The sequence below is a fragment of the Phascolarctos cinereus genome, unplaced genomic scaffold (genome assembly GCF_003287225.1).
Source record: "Phascolarctos cinereus isolate Bilbo 61053 unplaced genomic scaffold, phaCin_HiC Scaffold_4;HRSCAF=312, whole genome shotgun sequence".
Classification (NCBI taxonomy): domain Eukaryota; kingdom Metazoa; phylum Chordata; class Mammalia; order Diprotodontia; family Phascolarctidae; genus Phascolarctos; species Phascolarctos cinereus.
In genome coordinates, this window is record NW_027555847.1 from 313,014,003 (window position 1) to 313,036,548 (window position 22,546).

Below are 22,546 nucleotides of genomic sequence, written 5' to 3' on the forward strand. Positions count from 1 at the left end.
TACTACAACCAGTTTAATGTTTCGACGGAAATAATAACAGCTCTATATAATTTCTATAGTTCATTCTGTAGTTTTTATTGAATGGAATCAACAGATAATAAAAAGAAATAATTTAGTGCTTTACTGTTTTCCAAGTCAATCCACTCATCAAGCAATCACTAATTCCTTATTAAGTGGCTACTCTGTGCTCAGAACTGGGAAAAGCTTGGGGCCCCAACATCAAAGAACACAATAATCCTTACTCTTAAAGCGCTTACATTCTAACAGAGACAGACAGACAGACAGACAGACAGACACACACACACACACACACACACACACACACACACACACATACACACACGCACGTATATTCAGAATAAATACAAAGTAGCTAGTCATTCAGTCAGTCCCAAAGTATTTATTTATCTGCCAGGTACTATGTTATACTCTGGAGACACACTGAAAGGCAAAACCAACAATAACAAAACACCACACCCACCCACAGTCTCTTAAGAAGCTGACACTTCAATGGAAAGACAACCTTCACACCTGTACCTACTGCAGTAGGTACCTGCAGAAGTAAGGCTGATCTCCCTGCTCACTCCCATCAATCTACCCCTCGGCTATCAAATGCTCTTCCTAAAGCACAGGTCTGACCATGTTGAGCTTTTAAGGACCCCTTCCTATCTTTCCAGTCTTCTTGTATTCTATGATCTGGTGACTGGCCTCCTTGCTGTTCCTTGCACAAGACATTCCATCTCCCAATTTGGATCATTCTCACTAGCTGTCCCCCAGGCCTGGAACTCTCTCCTTCCTCATCTCCACCTCCCAGCTCCCTTTGCTTCCTTAAGGTTTTAGCTGAAGTGTTACCTTCTATAAGACCCCTTTTCTGGTCCCCTTTGATGGCAGTGCCTTCCCTCTGAGATGATCTCTAACTTATCCTGTACATATCTTGTTTGTATGTAGTTGTCTGCAGGCTGTCTCTCCCATTAGACTGTGAGCTTCTTGGAAGCAGGGACTATTTTTGACCTTTCTTTGAATCTCACTGAGCACAGTGCCTGGCATGTAATAGGCACTCAATAAATGCTTGTTGACTTGACTTACTCTTTGTGAAACCTTGGCAAGAAAACTGAGGTGCAGACAAGTTAAGTGATTTGCTTATCATCACATAGATAATATCAGAGTTGGGATTTGAATCTAGGTCTTTTGACTCCTGATACAGCCCTCTACCCACTACTATATGCTGATTACCATAAATTCCTGTTCATTATTACCGTCATTTCCACGCTAAATGTTGTAATTTCCTGCTCACTGTTATTTGGTCTCTACTAAAGCCCTATCCTGGTGCCTCAAACGATGACTCTTGGCTATGTTAGCAGAGTAAGTGCTGATCAAGCTAGAAAGGCTTTGAGTACAGGCTCAGTGACAGACTGTTTCTACCTGAAAACAAATTCAGAGATAATTAAGTTTGGAGAGATTTATGATGAGAGCGTTGAGCGCTGGGTGTAGAATTTTTTTTTGAGTCAAAGGAGCTCATGAATATCGTCCATCAAAGCATGGAGGGATTGCCGTTCTGACTTGCTGGAGGGTGCATCCACATCGATGAAGTTATGGATCTTTCAACTACTGAAGTCCGGAATGACAGAGCTTCCATGCTTTGTACAAGTCCATCTTCTTCCTTTGGCTTTCCAAAGGAGCGGGGCAGAAACAGGCTTTGGGTTTAAGGTTATTTTGCCATTTTATGGTGATGGAACTTTAGAACCAAATTTAATTTTAGAGGAGGAAGAGAAGGTAGAGAGACAATACTAGGTTGTGTATCAGGTCCAATGCCCTCATTTTACAAATTAGGAACTGAGACCCAGAGAAATGAAATAACTTGCAGATTGCCCTGCAATGAGTTAGGGCTAAAAGTCTCGACTCCTAGATTCAGCACCCTTCCCACCACACCATGGCTGACTGCTCTCGCTGGTTCATATTTAACATACAATAACAGTCACGTATTTTTTTTTTAAAAGTATGTGTGTTACGGAGCAACTCGGCAAATAATGCCATTTATCTGAAGTCGCTTCCAGTTCTGAATCTATACCCCTATGATCAGAAAATAAAATAAAGATCAACAATCACAGTATACAAACTTGTGACCACAGTGAGCCAGGCAGGATAATTAAAATACACAGTCCTTTAACCTGAAAACCTGGGGTTGGAACCAAAGACAAATGGTCTCAAGTTTCTAAAAGTGGTTTTATAAGAAAACAGTTTTTTGATTCAATTCACCTGCCTGAACAAAGAGTCTGATACAGAAAATGAAGCTTGTGGTGTACTGGAAATGGATCTCAGCACAGTGCCTGGCACGTAATTGGCATTTGGTGTGTGCCAGCTGATTGACCTGGGTTCTAGGCTTGGCTCCACCACTTTCTAGCCATGTGATCTTTCTTCTGTTAGGTAGCATCCCTGTGACATTGGTTAAGTCACCTAATTTCTCTAAGCCAGCTTCCTCCTTTGTAACATGAAAAAGTCATACTAGATGGCCTCTGGGGCCCCTTTCAGCTTCAGGTAATAGCAACTGCACACATTTATAGAGTGCTTTAAGGTTTGCCAAACACTTTATTTGTATTATCTCATGACAAGGCATCGTTAAATATATTACAGCCTAACTTAGCACTCAACAGAGACATGAGCATTGGCCTCAAGACAATGATTTCAATGCATCATTTCTTGATGTTTGTGATGGGCCTGGATGAGAACTTGTTACTCTTTAGAGATGTAATCAGGGCTTGTTGGTTAAAGTTTGATCCCCACAGCCCTCTGAGGTTTCATCATTTTGTCGATGAGGAAACTCTAAGTGATTTGTCCAGTGTCACGTAGCTAAGAAATTTCACGTGCTTCCGGAATCCAGATCTGGCAGTTCTACTCAACATACCACCTAGCTGCCACCTCTGATTTGTTGACCTTGGGAATATCACAGGGATTAACCTGTGTAAACTTCAACTGTCTAATCAACCAAATGGGAATATCTACCCTGCTATGACCTGCCCTCCCTCAGATGTACTATTCTGAGGAGCAAATGTGATAACGTTTGTGAAGATTATAAAGTTATATACTGATGTAAGGAGCATACAACAATTTAGTTGAGAGTAAAAAACAAAAAAAGAAATAATTGATGCTTTGTTTCTAGGGTCTTGGGTCACACATTTCCTTATGCAGAGAATCTCCCCTAAGAAATCGTGGATTTCTTACCTTCATAATTTTCTTTCTTTATAAAATAATCCATGAGTAAATTGAATGTAAAGTTATCTGGGAAAATTCCGTATTGTACCTGAAACAAACCAACAAAAAAAGACACGAATGAAGAGAAAATAATGTACTTTAACTCAGTCTGAAATACAAGCTAACTACATTGCACTCAAGAGAAATATCACCATTAACCCCGAGGAAGCGATTTCATGGAATCATTTCTTGGCTCTTGTGATGGGTCTGGATAAGCAGAGGTTGCTACTCTTTATTAAACATGTAATCAGAGCTTGCTGGTTAGTGTTAGACAAAGAGAGGAGTGATGAGTGGTACTGGACATAAAACATTTAGATGTGAAAAGCAATGGCTAAGCCTACAACCGCTTGATAGCTTTTCTTTTTCCCCAAACAGCAAGCTGATTCAGTGATTCTTCTCCGACAAGCACACAATCAGAAGTCCACGTGCAGAAACAGACTTCAAGTGACATCAACATCATAGCATTTGCAGGCTCTCTCATCAGCTTCAAAAGATCCCTCAGTCTCCCCAAATCACAAACAAAAAACCCAAAGCCAACCAACCCAGGCAAAAAAAGCTTTTCAATACTACTTCTTACCAAGGTCATGGGATGCTGCACATAATAGCTGGCTTTACATAATAATAGCCTGGCTTTAGACTGCATCTTTGATTTTTCTTAAAATTATTATTTACCCAATAAGCCTGGTTTCAGTAACTCTATGTCTTTTAAAAGTTCTGGTACATGGTGACTGTTTATATTCCTTCAAACTCTCTGTCCCCTGCCCTTTTTCTGCTATCTCCCATCTCTGTACCTTTGATCCTACTGCATTCCTCCCTTTCCCACTGGCTCCTTAATAATGATGATGATTATAATGATGATGCAGATAATGATAATAATGCTAGCTGACATTTATACAGTGTCCCAAAATTCTTAGTGCAGTTTTTATCTATAAGAACATCAGAAGTATAAATGCTACAAACTTTAAGAAAAATCCTTTAAAATTATTTAAATTTTTTTACTTAGTCTTGTGAATTTTGAATAAAAAATTCTAAATGTTAACTTTATTTATTTATTTATTTTTAGGCAGCTGGGGTTAAGCGACTTGCCCAGGGTCACACAGCTAGCAAGTGTCAAGTGTCTGAGATTGGATTTGAACTCAGGTCCTCCTGACTCCAAGGCTGGCGCTCTATCCACCTTGCCACCTAGCTGCCCTAAATGTTAATTTTAAACAAGATGATTATACATTGCATGTATGATAGTGTCTGGATGACATTTTTTCAGACTGACGGATTGGTAGAAGAGGTCCTCCTCTTACTTGGCCACCTCAGTTACCTGATCTACTTCCATTAGACTTTTTTCTTGTACAGTCACATCTCAAAGCTAGAATTATAAATACAATCCTTTTTTTTTTTTGGCTAGGCAATGGGGTTAAGTGACTTGCCCAGGGTCACACAGCTGGTAAGTGCTATGTGTCTGAGGCGGGATTTGAACTCTGGTACTCCTGAATCCAGGCCTAGTGCTCTTTCCACTGTGCCATCTAGCTACTCCCCCCACCCCTTTTTTTGATGAGGCAATCAGGGTTAAGTGACTTGCCCAGGGTCACACAGCTAGTAAGTGTCATGTGTCTGAGAACGAATTTGAACTCAGGTCCTCCTGACTCCAAGGCCAGAGCTTTATAAAATGCAATCCTTTTAATCACTGAGTGGCAGCTGATACAAGTTGTTACATCGTTCCAAACTACTACATGGGTGGTGTTGAACACAACTAGAAGCAGGGGCCACTAAACCATACATAAGGATCTCTGTGGGCTGCATACTGACTTAGAAAACCACAAATTAATAGTGTCTATGTTTTCTTATATTTTTACTTATTTTGTTATATATTTCTCAGTTACATTTTAATCTAGTTCAGGCCTCACTTGGGAGTCTTGTGGTGGGGCATGCTTGATACCTCTGGACTACAGAGATGCAGACCACAAGATAGTGGTTTTGTTTAATTTAAAAATTTCAAATAACCTTTCAAATATTATTTTTTCTAAGTTTGTAGCCTTTATACTTTTGAAGTTACTAGAGATTAAAACTGCACTAAGATTTTTGGGACACCCTCTACAATGCTTCAGACTTCACTATAGGTTTCGTGTCATCTGAATGACACCACTACTCCATGAAGCAGGCAATATTATTATCCCCAGACTGAGGCTAGGAGGGATTAAAAGATTAGGCTATGTTCACAGAGCTAGCAGGTATCCGAGGTGGCATCTGACACCTAGGCCCCTACTGATTCCAAGTAGAATATCATTTCCACTATGCCATGAAACCTCTTCCTCCAAGACCCAATTTATGCCACATCCTCCATAAGGCACTTCCTTCCCACCCCCCACCCCCCTAATTAAGGTGGGAGTAGAGCCCTGGACCTGAAGTCAAGAAGAACTGAGTTCAAACCCCAGCTCACATGTCCTAATTGCATGATCTTGATGATCTTGGCCAAGTCACTTAATGGCTCTGAGCCTCAGTTTCTTCATTTGTTAAATGGGAATAATAAAAGCACTAACCTTGCAGGGTTGCTATGAGGAACAAACAAGATTCTGTGTGTGTGTGTGTGTGTGTGTGTGTGTGTGTGTGTGTATCAAAGGTACAAAGATGGGAGAAAGCAGAAAAATATATACATATACACATATACACATACATAAATCATTTTGTAAACTTCAAAAATATTTAAAAATATAAATGTTGTCTATTATTATTATTTCACCTTTCTTAATTCTCTTACGGCAACTGATTTAATATTCTCCTTTGTATTTGTTACATTCGCCTTTGTTTTGTTGTAGTTTAGCCATTTACAGTTGTGTCTGACTCTTCTTAACTTCTTTTGGGGTTTTCTTGGCAAAGATATTGGAGGGTTTTGCCATTTCCTTCTCCAGCTCATTTTACAGATGAGGAAACTAAGACAAATACAGTGAAGTGACTTGCCCAGGATCAACAGCTAGTAAGTGTCTCAGGACAAATTTGAACTCAGGTCTCCCTGACCACAGACTTCGTACTCTATCCACCTAGAAGCTTTGTAGCATAGTTATTTATAATCAGCATGTCCCAAAAGTCTTAGTGCAGTTTTAAGCTCCACCTTAAAAGATTTTTGGGACACACCCTGTAAATGTCTCTTCCTCCTCTTTTTCCTCTTTCTCCTCTCACCTTTAGATTATGACATCCTTCAGGGTAGCTATTGAGTCTGTGCCTAGCACAGAACCTATAATGATACATAAAAAATGCTGAATAAATGAAATTTTAAATGTATACCCATATCATTGCACAGTCCTAGGGCCAAACAAGAAATCAGATGACAATCATAGAATTTTAGAGCTGGCAGACTTCTTAGAGCTCATCTGGTTCCAATCAATCCCTCATTATATAAATGAAGAAAGGACCCCAGAAGGATTAAAGTGACTCCTCCAATGTTATATGCTCACGGTCAGTGGCTGTCAGGACTCCTGACTGTATCGGGGTACAGTACTTTTTCCTCTGCTGAAAGACCTATGAGAAATTTAATATCCTTTCTGCCTGCAAGGTCATCCACCGCATTCTGGGCCATGGTCAATTGTGTTGATTTTTGTCTCTGGGAGAGAGCGAGGCTGACGCCTTTGCACATCTCTCCTTCACTTCAATCCAATTCACACATGAGTCAAGACATTACCCATGATGCCACTGGTCCTCTTTGGGTGGGGGGGTGGGGGGAGAGAAGGATGAACAACAACAGAGCAGAACAAAACAGTGGTGCTTAAGAATGTTACCTTCCATTCAAAATAAAAGAGCAAGGCCATGTAGTTTCCCCCACAGGTAGGCATCTTCAGGCAGACTGGGTGGCCAGGGATAGCTCCCCATGGCCTGGCTAGACTAGTCAAAGTAACAGAGTAAAACAGGTTGCCTCAGGCTTCCTGCCACCTTCCCCTGACTCTCCCTTCCCCCAGAAGGGAAGCAGGCTTCTGGAGGACAGGGATGGCTTCTTTTTGCCTCTGTATCCTTAGTGGCTAGCACAATGCTTTACACATAGCAGACACTTAACTAGACTATGAGCAGAACTGATGCTTTGATTCTTAGCAGAATAAGGAGGAGGACTGAGGGCCTCCTCAGCTTTGGCGTTTGTCCCCTGAATTCTAATGCTGCTTCTGCCTTTTTGACCCAGACAAGTCCTTTCGTCTCTGGACTGCTTGGACTCTTCTGAATGACCTGTAATACCTTGGACCAACCCCTTTGCTTCTGCCTCCTTGGCCTTAGACAGATACAAGACCCAGGGAAATGCCAAGATACGGGAAGAAATCATTGCAGATGAGATCAGAACAAATTTGGCAGGTCCTGAATGAAGAGAGGTCAGGGATTCCTGAAGAGTAATTGTGAGGCTAATTAAGGAGAACTGATTTTTGTGGGGCGGAGCCAAGATGGTGGGGTGAAAGCAGTGACTTGAGTGAGCTCTCCCCCAAACCCCTCCCAATACCTACAAAAAATGGCTCTAAACAAATTCTGAAGCAGCAGAACCCACAAAAAGATAGAGTGAAACAAATTTCCAGCCCAAGACAATCTAGATGGTTGATTGGAAAGGCATATCGCGTCGGGCTGGGAGAGGAGTGCAGTGTGGTGTGCGCGTGGAGGCTGCAGCAAACCTGAAGCAGGCCTCAGAGGACTGGATTGCAGGCAGCTGTGGCAGTTTCCAGACTTCTCAACCCACGAATGCCAAAGACAACTTAGAAGGTCAGTGGGAAAAGTCTGTTTCTGTGGTGAGAGAAAGAAGCACTGTGGTTTCAGCCCCAGTCCCTGAGCTCGGCCCCGGGGTGGTGGCTGCCTCCTGAGTTTCTGGAGTGTAGGGATCTCTCTGCTGGTACAGGATTCTCTTGCTTTGCCTGTGCTTGGATCTGGGTCACAGCTGTGGGTGGCAGTCCTGGGGCGAGGAGGAGTGCTGGCATGGTAGAGCTTGTAGTGCCTGTGCAGAGAAAATCTTCCTCACGGTTCCAGGACAGAAAGGAGAGCTTATGGTCAATCATAGACCAGAGCACAGGCCAGGAAGGGAATAAACACCTTGCCCTCGATCATAGCACCTTGGAAGATTTACAGGTCCCTGGAAGTATCTCTGAAAACAGCTGAACAAACCCCCGAAGCTTGAGACAGTACATTCTCCACATTGCTATCTCCTCTACCTTAACAAAGAGTTTATAGCTCAATAATTGGCTGGGATCACAACCAAACCTCGCAAAAAGTGTCAGACCATAAAATCTTTTTTTGGTGACAAAGAAGATCAAAACATACAGCCAGAAGAAGACAACAAAGTCAAAGCTCCTACATCCAAAGCCTCCAAGAAAAATATGAATCAGTCCCAGGCCTTGGAAGAGCTCAAAAAGGATTTTGAGAAGCAAGTAAGAGAAGTAGAGGAAAAACTGGGAAGAAAAATGAGAATGGGGGCAGCTAGGTGGTGCAGTGGATAGAGCACCGGCCCTGAAGTCAGGAGGACCTGAGTTCAAATCTGGCCTCAGACCAAACACTTGACACTTACTAGCTGTATGACCCTGGGCAAGTCACTTAACCCCAACTGCCTAAAAAAAAAAATGAGAATGATGCAAGAAAATCATGAAAAACAAGTCAATAGCTTGCTAAAGGAGACCCAACAAAAATACTGGAGAATTGATTTTTGGTCTCATGTGCAGATAGAGTTTGTGGACCAGTATGGTTTATACCACACATGGGAAAAGGCTTTTTACACTATGAAGAAAGTGGCATGGCCAGGAAGAAGGTGGTTTTCTTCTTGGAAGACTGATGATTCTTGTTCGCAAGGTTGACTTATAATCTCAAAATGGTGAATAATGTTGCAGCCTCTTATTCTCTAAAAATGACTGACATCATTCTTTTTGTACCCACATTTATCATAGCAGGAAGAGGGTATCTCTTCTCCAATTCATTCCTCCCACCCCTACACATAGCTAATTATACAATTACTAGACCCTCAGTTTCCACTCCTAATCTTTAAAAAAAACCCTCTGGAGTCGTCAAAGGGTGGTATGGATGCCACCACAGTGAGAGGGAGAGTAGGTTAGAGGCAAAAGAAGGTTTGGAGTCAAGACCTGGGTTCAAATTCCAACTCACGGAGTGGCCTTGGCAAAGTCATTTAATCTCTGAGCCTAAGTTTCTTATCTGTAAAATGAAGCAGTTTGAATAAATGGCTTTTGAGGTACCTTTTCGCTCTAAATTTATGATCCTAAGCTAGCTCTGACAGAGAGGGTAGGATGTTGTTTTTTTTCCCCCTGAGGCCTAATGCCCAAGGATGAGAGGAAGTGTTGCCTAGTGGATAGAGAGACAGCTTTGGAGTCAGGAAGACCTGGGCTCAAGGACCACTGTGTGACTCTGGGCAATGTCACTTTTACTTGCTGATTTATGCTGGCACAGGGAATTTCTTCACTGGGAGAAATCCTATCTACACCAATGAAATCACAGGTCTGAACCAAAAAAAAGAAAAAAGGTTAGAGTCAGTGAAAGGATGAGGGATCAGGAAAGAAGCATCATTAGGATAACGAACCAACTGGGGACTTCCCCTCATTGGTGACTCCCTCACTAGGACCACCATTTGGGGAAGGATCTTACTTTACTTTCTTTCTTCTTCTTCTTCTTCTTTTTTTTTTTTTAAAGGCAATTGGGGTAAAGTCACTTGCCCAGGGTCACACAGCTAGTGTCAAGTGTTTGGTCTGAAGCAGGTTTTGAACTCAGGTCCTCCTGACTTCAGGGCCACTGTACCACCTTGCTGCCCCACTTTACTTTCTTCTCTTCACCCATTGCACTGCCCCCTGGGTGGGTACCTTCTTCCACTCCTCTCCATGTCCCAGCACCCTTTTCTGCAGTGTCTATCTTCATTAGAATATAAGTTTCTTTGGGTAAAGACTGATTTATTTGCTTGTTTTTAGATTCCCAGCACTTAATTCAGTGCCTGGCATATAGTAAGTTCTTAATAAATGCCACCCCCCTTCTCTCTCCATTCACCTATTCACTCATCCATCTCTTTATGCCATGGGGATACAGAGACACAAATGAAACAGTCCCTGCCCTCAAGGAGCTTACATTTTACCTGGGGAAACAACATATATGCATATAAGCACAGACAGAATATGCACAAAGTAAATACAAAAAAAATGGCGGGAGTGGGAGGCGGAGTTTGGGGCACTAGCATTTAGCGGATCTCAGGAAAAGCCTCAGGTAGGAGGTGGTGTTTGAGCTGAGCTCTGAAGGAGGGCATTCCAGGCCCGCAGGCCAGCCTGTGCAAAGGGACAGAGGTAGAAGATGGAGTGTCATGAGGGAGGGGCAGCAAGCAGGCTGGTTTGGCTTGACTGCAGAATATGTACAGGGGAGTAATGTGTAAAAAGCCTGGAAAAGCAGTCTGAAGCCGGGAGGTGAAGGATTTTAAATGCCAAATGGAAGAATCTGTAGCTAAAGAAGGGTGGTCAATAATTAGCTTGATACATGTACTTACAGAGGTTTGGGCAGCAGCGGACCCAGAATCAGAAAGACCTGAGTTCAATTCTGATCTTGGACACTTACTAACAGTGTGACCCTGGGCAAGTTGCTTAACATCTATCTGCCTCAGTTTCCTGAACTGCAGATAATAACAGCACCTATGTTCCAGAGTTACTGTAAGGACCAAATGAGATATTATTTGATAATATTTATAAAGCACTTAACACACTGCCTGGCTTGTTTCTTTCCTTCTCGCCTTCCCTCCCTCCCTCCTCCCTTCTTTCCTTCCTTAATGGCAAATAAAGATGCAAAGATGTTTCTTCAAGAAAATGACCCTTCAGCTCTTCAGGTGAGACCCTAAGAACTTTGCCAAAGGATATCGTCTAGGATCACAGAATCATTTTACAGATAACAGAAACCAAAAAGCCCAGTGAAATTAAGTAATTCACCCCAGGTCATGCAGAACAATAACTGTATGCCAGGTAACTTGATTTTTTTCAATTTTGTTTTTGCCCCACCACAATATCTGTTGTGCTTTGGCAAGAAAACAGGAATACTGTTCCCCACCCCTCCCACACCCCCACTCCTGTGTCTGATTGAGGACAGAGCTATGCTTGGGATCCCTACAGGTATTTCAGAGCACACACCCATGAACATCTTGCAAAAATCACTCTCTGCTTCAGTGTGGAGTGGAAACTTAATGCTTATAATGTTAACTCACATTCCAAGATCTTACTTATTTTGGGCTCTTATTTCATGTCATGAGGATGATGAAAACTCAACCATGGGTAACTATAGAAGCTGGAATGCTATGCTGGGCGCTATTCATAGTGAACTGGATTAGTTTTGGGTTGGCAGACAAAGGGATGAGGAATGACTGTTTGGGGCAAGCTGGAAATACCCGGATCTGAAACATTCTGTGACAGTTTTTATACTCTGGGGATCACAGGGTTCTAGCAGGGTTCCTTTCCCCCAAGTTCTTTCACTGGAGGGAGTCAAGCAAGAAGCCAAAACCCTAGGATTCACCATTCATTCCACAACCATTTAGTAAGTGTGTACCACATGCCTGGCACTGTGATCAGCAACAAAAATTTTTGTTTTGGTAACCTCAGGGCCTAGAACAGTGCCTAACACATGGCAGATAAATAGGTGGATGGATGGATGGATGGATGGATGAAAAAGACAAAACTAAAGCCTTACCTGCTCTATAAGCTCTTAATTCTATTGCAGGAAAATAACACACAGAGAGAAAATTAAACAGAACATATATATGTAGTGGGTACAAAGCAATTTTTTAGGGGAGGGCACCAGTTCCTGAGAGGTTTAGGTCAGGATTCTTGTCAGAGGTAGTGTCTGAATTAAATTTAGAAGGAAGCTAGGCTAGATTCTATGAGGCAGAGGTGAGTAGGGAATGCAGTATGGGAATAGAGAAGTCTGTGAAGGCACCTCTGGAGATGGGAGATGGAATATTGTTTTTCTTTTTCTTTTTTAGGCAATTGGGGTTAAGTGACTTGCCCAGGGTCACATGGCTAGTAAGTGTCTCAGGTGTTTGGTCTGAGGCTGGATTGAACTCAGGTCCTCCTGACTTCAGGGCCAGTGCTTTATCCACTGTGCCACCTAGCTGCCCCGAAATGGAATACTGTTAATGGAGAAGAACTAGCAAGCTAGGATCAATGGCTACTGATACGTTGCAATAGTTCTGATGGGATTTTCCTTTTACTCACTGGCTTATTTCTGAAGCGTGCTCAGGGAAAGGAGAGTTGCAATGGCTTAAATTCACGTCCTAATCTTTATCATAAAATATGATAAAATATGAAGATGGACAGACATACATTGCAACATCGAAACTCATCTAAGTCAGCTGCAGCTGCTCTGAGACACTCACCTTATTGACGAGAGTATACAAGGCTTTGTCTTGTGCACCATATTTGAGGCACTGTCTAATCCAGGTGTGCACGGTCCAGTCTCTCAGGTACCAGCAGTTGGGACTGTGACGAAACCTAAAGCATATGGGAGTAGAGAAAAGAGTGCACACTACTAATTCCTAGTGTCATAAGATTCCTCCTTTTTCCTCAAGCAAGCCCTCCCACCCAAATATCATAGATTCAGTCAACAAAATGGAAAAATAAAAATAAATATTAATCAAATCTGAGGTTGAATAAATATATTCCACTTTGGTCAGTATGATATCCTTAAAAGGGAAAGAGAATGAGAAAAAGAGGAGGGAAAAAAAGCCATAAATATCCCAGGCAGTGATTTCTCATATTTCATACAGCACTTCCAACATCTTGTTTTAATGAGATTTGTGTAAAATGCTTCCCTAATATGGAGAATCTCATGTAAATACATATGTATATTTAAAGCAGAAGGATTTTATGCCCCCATTTTGGAAGCTGAAAATAAAACACCCAAAACAAAGATGGAAAATGAAATAGCACTGTAACTCTGAAAGGAAATCAGCGTTGAGTGACACTGACATTTCTTTCAGGCCTGAGAAGAATGCTTGGCTATTTCCCTGCTGAAGCAAAAGAACGCACCAAAGAAGAAACATCAATCAGTCAACAAGTATTTCTGTGCCAGGAATTATGCTTAAGTCCTGGAGATAATAAAGAAAAGAGCCAAAATCAAGCAAAAACACTGCTCTCAGGAGTTCACATTCTAAGCTAGGAGACAACACAGAGAAGGGGGAGGGGAAAGGTCTCCTGGAAGAGGAGAAGCATCTAAGCCAGTAATTCTAAGAGCTGGAGGTGTGGAGGGAGAGCAGGCTGGGCATGGGGGAGAGCCAGGACAAATACACAGAGGTGGGAGCTGGAGGGTGTGAGCAACAGTATGGCTGAACCATCGAGTACATGGAGGAACTAGTGGGTTAAATCCAGAAAGGTGAGAGGCTGAGGAGTGAAGAGTTTAAAAAAAAAACAAATAGAAAAGGTTGGCAAAATATAACACTTCATCCTTCCAACTTTTACTCTCTTCCATTTGAGTCAATCCAAGAGACACTTCTTACGTACCTACTGAGTGTAGGGCTTTCTGCCAGGTACTGTGTAGGGAGCAGGGGAATGGGACACAAACACACAAAACTAAATAAGACACTTTATTAGATAGGAAGGTATGATACATACAAATAACTACAATGGAAAATAACACATGGTAAATTCACAGAACAGTGGTCAGAGGGGGATAGGTTATCACTAACTGGGGAGAGCCCAGAAAGTTTCATGGGGAAAGGGATATTTGAGCTGAGTTTTAAAGCATTACTTTAATGCTACATTCCAGACTGTAGAAAATGAGTAAACTGATCACATCTTTCTTTTCTCTTTTTTTTTAAAATTAATTCTTAGTTTTCAATATTCACTTCCATAAGATGTTGAGTTCTAAATTTTCTCCCCCTCCCTAATACCTCCCCCAAGACACCATGCAATCTGATATAGGCTCTACATATATCTTCATATTGAACATATTTTCACATCAGTCATGTTGTAAAGAATTAGAAGCAATGGGAGGAACCACAATAAAGAAGAAACCAAAAAAAAGAGAGAGAGAGAGAGAGAGAGAGAGAGAGCGCAAATAGTTTGCTTCAATCTGCCTTCTGACTCCATAGTCCTTTTTCTGCATGTAGACAGCATTTTCCATGATGGATCTTTTGGATTTGTCTTAGATCCTTGCATTGCTAAGAAGAGCTAAGTCTCTCAAAGTTAGTCATCACACAACGTTGCTGTTACTGTGTACAACGTTCTCCTGGTTCTGCTCACTTCACTCAGCATGAGTTCATGCAAGTCTTTCTAGGTTCCTTTGAACTCCTCCCACTCCTAATCATGTATCTTATATCTTTTGGAAGAAGGAAGGGTGAGAAGAACAGCTGGGAGACATTTAAAATTTCCAAAGAAATGTGCTTCATGGGCCCAAGGAAAAGGATTTTACCTTCTTGAAAGCTATCTCTTTGTGGCTAATGATTCACAGCAATAAACAAAATGAAAACTTTCCAAGGAAGGGCTGTCCTAGGCAATCAGATGGTTGAAACTGCCAGGCTTCTCCGTCCCTAGCTATAAGCCTGGAGATAAGACTCTACCTGGATTTCAGAGTCTTGACAACCATGTTTCAAGTGACTGTTACCCAAGTTTCACAGTTGATAGCAATTTATGTTTGACCATTTGTAGGTAAGGGAAAAGAAAGGGGAGTAGGGGTGAAGATACAGCATTAAAAAACAGTGAAGCGAGGAGCAGCTGGGTGGTACAGTGGATAGAGCACCTGCCCTGGAGTCAGGAGGACCTCAGTTCAAATCTGGCCTCAGACACTTGACATTTACTAGCTGTGTGACCCTGGGCAAGTCACTTAACCCCAACTGCCTCACCAAAAACCAAACCAAAAAAACAAAACAAAACAAAAAACCAACCAAAAACCAATGCAACCAAAAAACCCGGGAAGGCTTACATGATCTGATGCTAAGCGAAGTGAGCAGACCCAGGAGAACATTGTACATAGCAACAGCAACATTGTGCGATGACCAACTCTGACAGACTTAGCTCTTCTCAGCAATGCAACATCCTTTAAGACAACTCCGAAAGACTCACAAATCCACATCCAGAGAAAGAACCTTAGAGTCTGACTTCAGATAGAAGCATACTATTTGCCCTCTCTCTTTTTTCTCATGGTTTCTCCCATTGCCTCTAATTCTTCTTTACAACATGACTAGTGTGAAAATAGGTTTAATATGAATGTATATGTTGAACCTATATAAATTTACAGGCCATCTTGGGGTGGTGGAGGGGAGAGATAGGGAGAAAATTTGGAACTCAAAATCTTATGGAAGTGATTGTTGAAAGTGAAAAATAAATAAATTTGTTAATTTAAAAAAACAAAACAAAACAAAAAACAATGGAAATGGATGCAGCTAGGTGGTGCAGTAGATAGAGCACTGGCCCTGGAGGCAAGAGGATCAAGTTCAAGTTCAGCCTCACATACTTACTAGCTGTGTGACCCTGGGCAAGTCACTTAACCCCATTGTTTCAAAACAAAACCAAACAAAAAAAACCCAATGGAAATGGTGTGGTAGAGTTGAAAGAACCCTAGATTTGGAGTGAGTCAGAAGAGGTGGGTTCAAATCTTGGTTCTGCTACCTACTTCCTCCCTGTATGATCTTGGATAATTTAATAAAGTTCTCTGGACTTCAGTTTTCTTGCCTATAAAAGGAGAGGGTTGAAGTAAGATGATGTCCCTTTCCACCCTAAGACCGAGATGTAAGACCAAGGCAGAGGGTTATTCAATTGAAGCTCACTAAGATATGCTGCAGAAGTGCATACAACACCGGCCCTGGATTCAGGAGGCCCTGAGTTCAAATCTGGCCTCAGACACATAACACTCACTACCTCTGTGACTCTGGGCAAGTCACTTAACCCCACTGTCTAAACAGATAAAAAAAGATATGCTGCAGAACTGAGAAATTGCTTAGAGGGAAGGAAGAATAAAAGAGGAAGCATATATGAAAAGATTATTTATCGTAGCACAGTAAATAAAAGCTCAAGGTAGGATCTGCATCTCAACCAAACTGTAGCTGGAGTCAAAAGAAGCAAATAGCCTTTCTGCCACGTATGTGGTTATGTCTTCAGGGCTCCCCTGCCACCTTCAGCTTTAAAAATAAAAGCTGCTCATTGCTGAGCAATGCTAACATGCTGCAGATGCCAGCAGCCTGGAGGCCTGGTAGCTCCACTAGTTAGCTGCAGTACTGGCTTGGCTCTTCCATATGAATAAGCAAGCTTTCCAGAACATTTATCAGATTATTAGAGCCACCAACCTCTTTTTTTTTTTTTAAGCCTCTCCAATCCCTGTTCCCTGCTCCCCAGGGAATACTGCATCCAATGGCAGTACGGACTGAGAAGTCAGAGCTGAGTGGATGGTGCGGGTGAAGGGGAGGGGAGGAGTGGGAAGACAGAAAGGATACTAAGGAGATGCTACTGGCTGTCGTGTCCAGACTGTTGCTATGCATCCTACCAACCAAGCCTGGACTGTGGAATTCAGTGACGACCATAACAAAAGCCTCCTCAAAGGAGAAATCAACAGCAAAGAAGTGATATGAGAATATTTATGTATCAGAATATAACACCTGATTTCCCAAGCAAATCCCGGGCATTCTCTTTCCCATTTCAAAAGGACCCATTCCTCCCTCGATAATGCTTCTGTAGGCCATGTTTACATCAACTCTGAAGGCACCGGCCCAATCATATTTTGATAAAATGATGCTCAGTTGCTTTTACAAGGTTATTTAGGAAGGCTGCAGTCTCATGATGGATTCTAAAGGCAAGGCTTTTATCACTCTTCAAAAGAAGTGCTCTCGACTAACGACAATTCTTTACTGGAGAGTGAATCATGAAATCACAGAATCCAGGAGCAGGAAGGGACGTTGAGAGTCATCAAGCCCAGCCTCCCATTCAACAATCCAGACTTTCACACCATTTCTACATTTCCTAAATGACAAAAGTGTTCAATTAGGTAAGTTATAAATTCTTATTTCTTAAAAATTTTTCCCCTTTTAAAAAAAATTTTTTTATTAATTTATTTTGATTTATCAACAATCACTTCCACAAGCTTTTGAGTTTAAAATTTTTCTCCCCCTTCTTCCCAACCACCCTCCCCAAGACGGCGCACAATCTGATATAGGCTACACATTTACATTCCTATTAAACATATTTTCACATTAGTGATGTTGTAAGTAAAAATTAAAACCAATAGGAGGAACCATCAGAAAGAGGAAACAAAACTCAAAAGAAGAGAAAAAAAAAGACAGCAATTCAACTTCCATGGTTCTTTCTTTGGATGTGGATAGCATTTTTCATTGCAAGGCCTCTGGAGATGTCTTAGATCCTTGTATTGCTGAGAAGGGTTAAGTTTATCAATATTAGTCATCGTACAACATGGCTGTTATTGTATACAGTGTTCTCTTGGTTCTGCTCACTTCACTCAGCATCAGACCATACAAGTCTCTCCAGGTTTTTGTGAAGTTAGCCTGTTCATGATTTCATATAGCACAAAAGTATTCTATTACATTCATATACCACAACTTGCTCAGCCATTCCCCAATGGATGGGCATCCTCTCAATTTCCAATTCTTTGCCACCACAAAAAGAGCTGCTATGAATATTTTTGTACATGTGGGTCCTTTTCCTATTTGTATGATCTCTTTGGGATGTAGCCCTAGAAGTGCTATTGCTAGGTCAAAGGTATGTACATTTTTATAGCCCTTTGGGCATAGTTCCAAATTGTTCTCCAAAATGGTTGGATCATTTCACAACTCCACCAACAATGCATTAGTGTTCCAATTTTCCCACATGTAAGTTATAAATTCTTCAAAGCTCAAATTTAGTAATATTCCTCAAAAGTGTAAAACAAAGGACCAGGTTATAAGAAAATCTTGAGGAATTTTTCATGTTTACGTATTTAAGCAAAGTTCTATTGTACTTTTTTCAAAATTTCTGCCATATTTTCTATCATCTTCACTAAGAATCTGGGCTTTAAAATGGCAATGCTACTTCTTACTTTTGAGAGATGTGTGGGAAATGGGAAAATAAAGTAATGGATAGTAGACAGCCTAAGTGGACACTGGTACTCCCTGAGGGAGGAAAGCCTCCACCAGGATGAGTGGATTCCACATGGAGGACTGACAGAGGGAAAACATGGACAAGAATGTCACAGGATAAGGGCTGGAGGGGTTGTGCTCAGCATCAGAGGAGCTGGATTCCATATGCAGAGGAATTAGAATCAAGGATCCACAGAAGTGGTAAACTTGGAAAGATTCCAGGGAAAGTAGGGAAGGGGTGCAGAGAACAAAGGGGGTAGAAAATAAGATGAATAAGAAAACAAACAAACATTCAAGGAGTGGGAATTATTCAGCTGAGAAGAGCAAAGCTATTTCTAACTCAACAAGGCCTTGAGGGTTGGTTTTTGATATTGTGTTGGCAAAGAGAAATAGCAAAAGAAACTTAGCTGCTCTGTACCAAGTTGGCACTCACTGGTACGGAGAGGCGGTTTCTTCCCTGCTTTCCTAAGACAGCTTTACAGCCATTGAGGCATTCAGATCAGGATCAAGGACAGAGTCAACCTCAAACCCATCAAGGGCTAGGATTCCTCCTGGGATCCGAATAAGAACAGGACAGAGTAGAACAGAGAAGAGCCAACATTTATATAAGATAGCACTTTAAGGTTTGCAAAGCATATTATCTCATTTAATGTTTATAATAACTTTATGAGGGAGGTGCTATTATTATTCCCAGTTTGCTGATGAGGAAACTAAGGCTCAGTGACTTGCCCATGGTCACACAACTAGAAAATGTCTGAGGCAGTATCTGAACTCAGGCCTTCCTGACTCCAAGGCCATCATTCTCTCCACTATACCACCTACCTGCCTAGAGTCATGGTAAGGTTTATGAGATGGCCTCCAATGCTCATTCAAATCAGTTAACTCTCTTACTTTGAATCTCCAATGTCCCAAACCCAATTCCCAAAGATTGGGTCTTTAGAACCCCATGCCTTCCCCAAGCTCTCTGCCCTTCACTTCTTGCCCAAAGTCATTCAGGAGTCACAAACTGTTAGTTCTAGGGGTCTTTAAGGCTATTCCAGGGTCTAGGATGTGATTAGGGTGATGAAGAGGGGATGATATCTAGTATCTGGCCTCTGGACGACTTGAAGATTCATGGTTTACAGCTAAGTAGATGTACACCAAAAAACAAGTACCATATTAACCAGGAAAAAGTAATACTTTGTGAGAGAAGCAAAGATTAAATCCAAAGAAAAATCAGCAGAAAAGCTTCTGAACTCGGGCCCCTGAAGAGGCCTGTGTGATCTTTATCCCTGGGTAATGGTACTGGATGCCTCACATGGGGACGGGGTTAAATTAAACACCCTTTGTAGGTTCCCCCTAGCTCAAGGGTGGTGTAACTTTAAGAAGGTGATGTGGATAAGGCAAGTAAGCTACAATAAGGACACTCCATAACCTTGATAAAGCACTTGACTTTGATAAGACACTTGACCCTGTTTCCACATTATGAAAAAGGGTGACAAGTGATTTTTTTTTTGTTTTGCTTTTTTGTGAAGAGGAATAGAAAGGCAACAGAATTCTGCAGCTATGCTGTGTTAAATGAATGCAGAAAAACAACACGTTTTCTGAAATGAAGCTTGGTAACAAAGGAACAGGCTGCCCTATCTTGTGAGCTGCTAAATTCATCCGGCCCAGGGCTTGGAGAACAAAGTTGCGAGCCTGTCACCTGAGTTATCTGTATATATGGTCACATGAGATGCTACCCCATGACATCTCACAGTAGGAAAGAGGGAAGGAGAACTTGAAATAATTAGATCTAAGAAGGGAAAAAGGAAACTTCCAGTCCCTCACATTCCTTTTCCTTTATCTTTCTTTTTAAAAACAAATTTTATCAATCTTTTTGTTTTCCTGGCATAGCATTTCCAGATATGTGATAGTTCTCTCTCCCTCTCCCCCACCCCTGAATCTTACCTTATTACAAAGAAAAATAATTAAGCAAAAACCACCCAATGCAGTATCAATTTGGGCTTCTCCTGTCATGCGCCCACGCTGGGTACATCCTCATCTTGCTTTCGTATGCTGTCTTCTTCTGATTAGACTATAAGCTCCTTGAGGGCAGAGACTATCTTTCTTATTTGAATTTGTATGCCCAGCACATAAAATATACTTAATCAATCCTTATTGACTGACAACATATGTAACATTCGGCCCCCCCATGTCCCCACTAAAAAGAAGGAGGTGCATTTCATCATCTGTTCTATGGGACCAATAAGATTGATCACTAAGATTTTTAATAGGTGGTCTTCTTTTTTGGTGCTTTTTTTCCCCTTGACATTATTGTACTTGTACACATAGAATCAGAGACTTATAGCTGTAAGGCACCTTTGAGATCAAGTCTAACCTCCTAATTTTATAGACAAGGAAGCTGAGGCTTCCTGGGGATCATACAGCTCTTAAATGTCTGAGGCAAGATTTATACCAGGTTTTGCTGATACCATGTGCACATTCCTTTTCAACCCTGGCTATATTTTTGTTAGCTGTACCTCTTTCAATCTAGTTACAACTCTCTAGTTCTCTTCAGATATCACTTCTACACAGTTATCCCTGCTGGTCTCTGGGTTTTTTTTTAAAAAGTCTCTTTCCCTGCCCCTAACCTTTCCTACAAACATACCCACAAAGTAACTTTGTCCTTTTTTTGTTCTGCAAAGCTAGGTAGCGCAGTGGATAGAGCTCTAGACCTGGTCAGTTTATGTCCCAATCCTAAAGAAGAGCAAAGGCCAAAGAATGTTCAAATTACTGAACAACTGTACTCATTTCACATGCCAGCAAGGTTATGCTTAAGATTCTACAAGCTAGGTTGCAGCAATATGAGAACCGAGAATTAACAGAAGAGCAGGCTGGTTCTCAAAAGAGGCAGAGGAACCAGAGACCAAATTGCCAAAGTTGGCTAGATTATGGAAAAAGCAAGGGAGTTCCAGAAAAACATCTACACCAGCTTCATTGACTAAAGCCTTTGACCATGTGGATCACAACAAAATGTGGCAAGTCCTCAAAGAGATGGGAGTATCAGATCATCTTACTTGACACCTGAGGAACCTGTATGCAGTCCAAGAAGGAACAATTAGAACCAAACATGGAACAACTGATTAGCTTAAGATTGGGAAAGGAGTACAAGGCTATATATTGTCACCTTATTTAACTTACATGCAGAGCACATCATGTGAGATATCAGGCTGGATGAATCAAAAGCTGGAATTAAGGTTGCCAGGAGAAATATTAACAATCTCAGATACGCAGATACCATTCTGATGGCAGAAAGTAAAGAATTAGGAAGCCTCTTGATGAGGATGAAAGAGAAGAGTATAAAAGCTGGTTTGAAGCTTACCATCAAAAAAGACAAAAAATAAAAACCTAAGATCCTGGCAGCTGGTTCCACCATTTCCTCACAAATAGAGGGAGAATGGAATCACTGTCAAATTTTATATTTTGGGGCTCAAAGATCACTGCCTACAGTGACTTACAGCCATGAAATTGTAAAAGACACTTTCTCCTTGGAAGGAAAGCTACGGCAAATCTGGACAGCGTACTAAAAAGCAGAGACACCACCTTGCCAACAAAGGGCCATATTGAAGCTATGGTTTTCTCAGTAGCAATGTATGGCTGTGAGAGCTGGACTATAAGGAAAGCTGAGCACTGTAGAATCTATGTTATCAAACTGTGGTGCTGGAGAAGACTTTTGAGAATCCCTTGGACAGCAAAGAGATCAAATCAGTCAATATTTAAAGAAATGAATTCAGGCAATTCACTAGAAGGTAAAATATTGAAGATGAAGCTTAAATACTTTGGCTACATAATGAGATGACAGGACTCATTGGAAAAGACCTAGATGTTGGGAAAGATTGAGGGCAAAAGGAAAAGGGGATGGTAGAGGATGAGATGGATAGTGTCACAGAAGCAATGACCATGAGCTGGGATAGACTTTGGGAGATGGTGGGGGATAGAAGGTCCTGGCATGCTATGTCCACGGGGTCACGAAGGGTCAGACACAACTGAACGACTAAACAACAACAATGAAATCAGAGAGAATTTTTTTTCCCATTTCCTCCCTATATTAAATATCTAGAAAAAAAATTTTTAAATACTTTCCTGTCCCACCTTTCAGACTGCTTGTGAGGAGAAAAAAATAGATAATTTCAATTCAGTATCCAACCTTTATGAAGCAACAACAAGAAGAATAAGCATCGATGATGTGGCTCAGCACTCTGCTGCCTTGGTTAGAGCCCAGGGGAAACTCATTTACACAAGATTCAG

The 22,546-nt window shown here is 41.5% G+C and overlaps 1 protein-coding gene across 2 annotated transcripts in view; it reads right to left on the minus strand.

The window, feature by feature from the left end:
• Positions 1-22,546, minus strand: part of MRPS27 (mitochondrial ribosomal protein S27) — a 134,147-nt gene that overhangs the window by 25,450 nt on the left and 86,151 nt on the right. For both annotated transcript variants that reach the window (XM_020998373.2, XM_020998374.2), the window contains 2 exons: positions 12,596-12,710; positions 3,220-3,298 (listed from right to left, as the gene is read on the minus strand). In XM_020998373.2, coding sequence (XP_020854032.1) covers positions 3,220-3,298; positions 12,596-12,710 — 194 coding nt within the window. The remainder of the gene's footprint in view (positions 1-3,219; positions 3,299-12,595; positions 12,711-22,546) is intronic.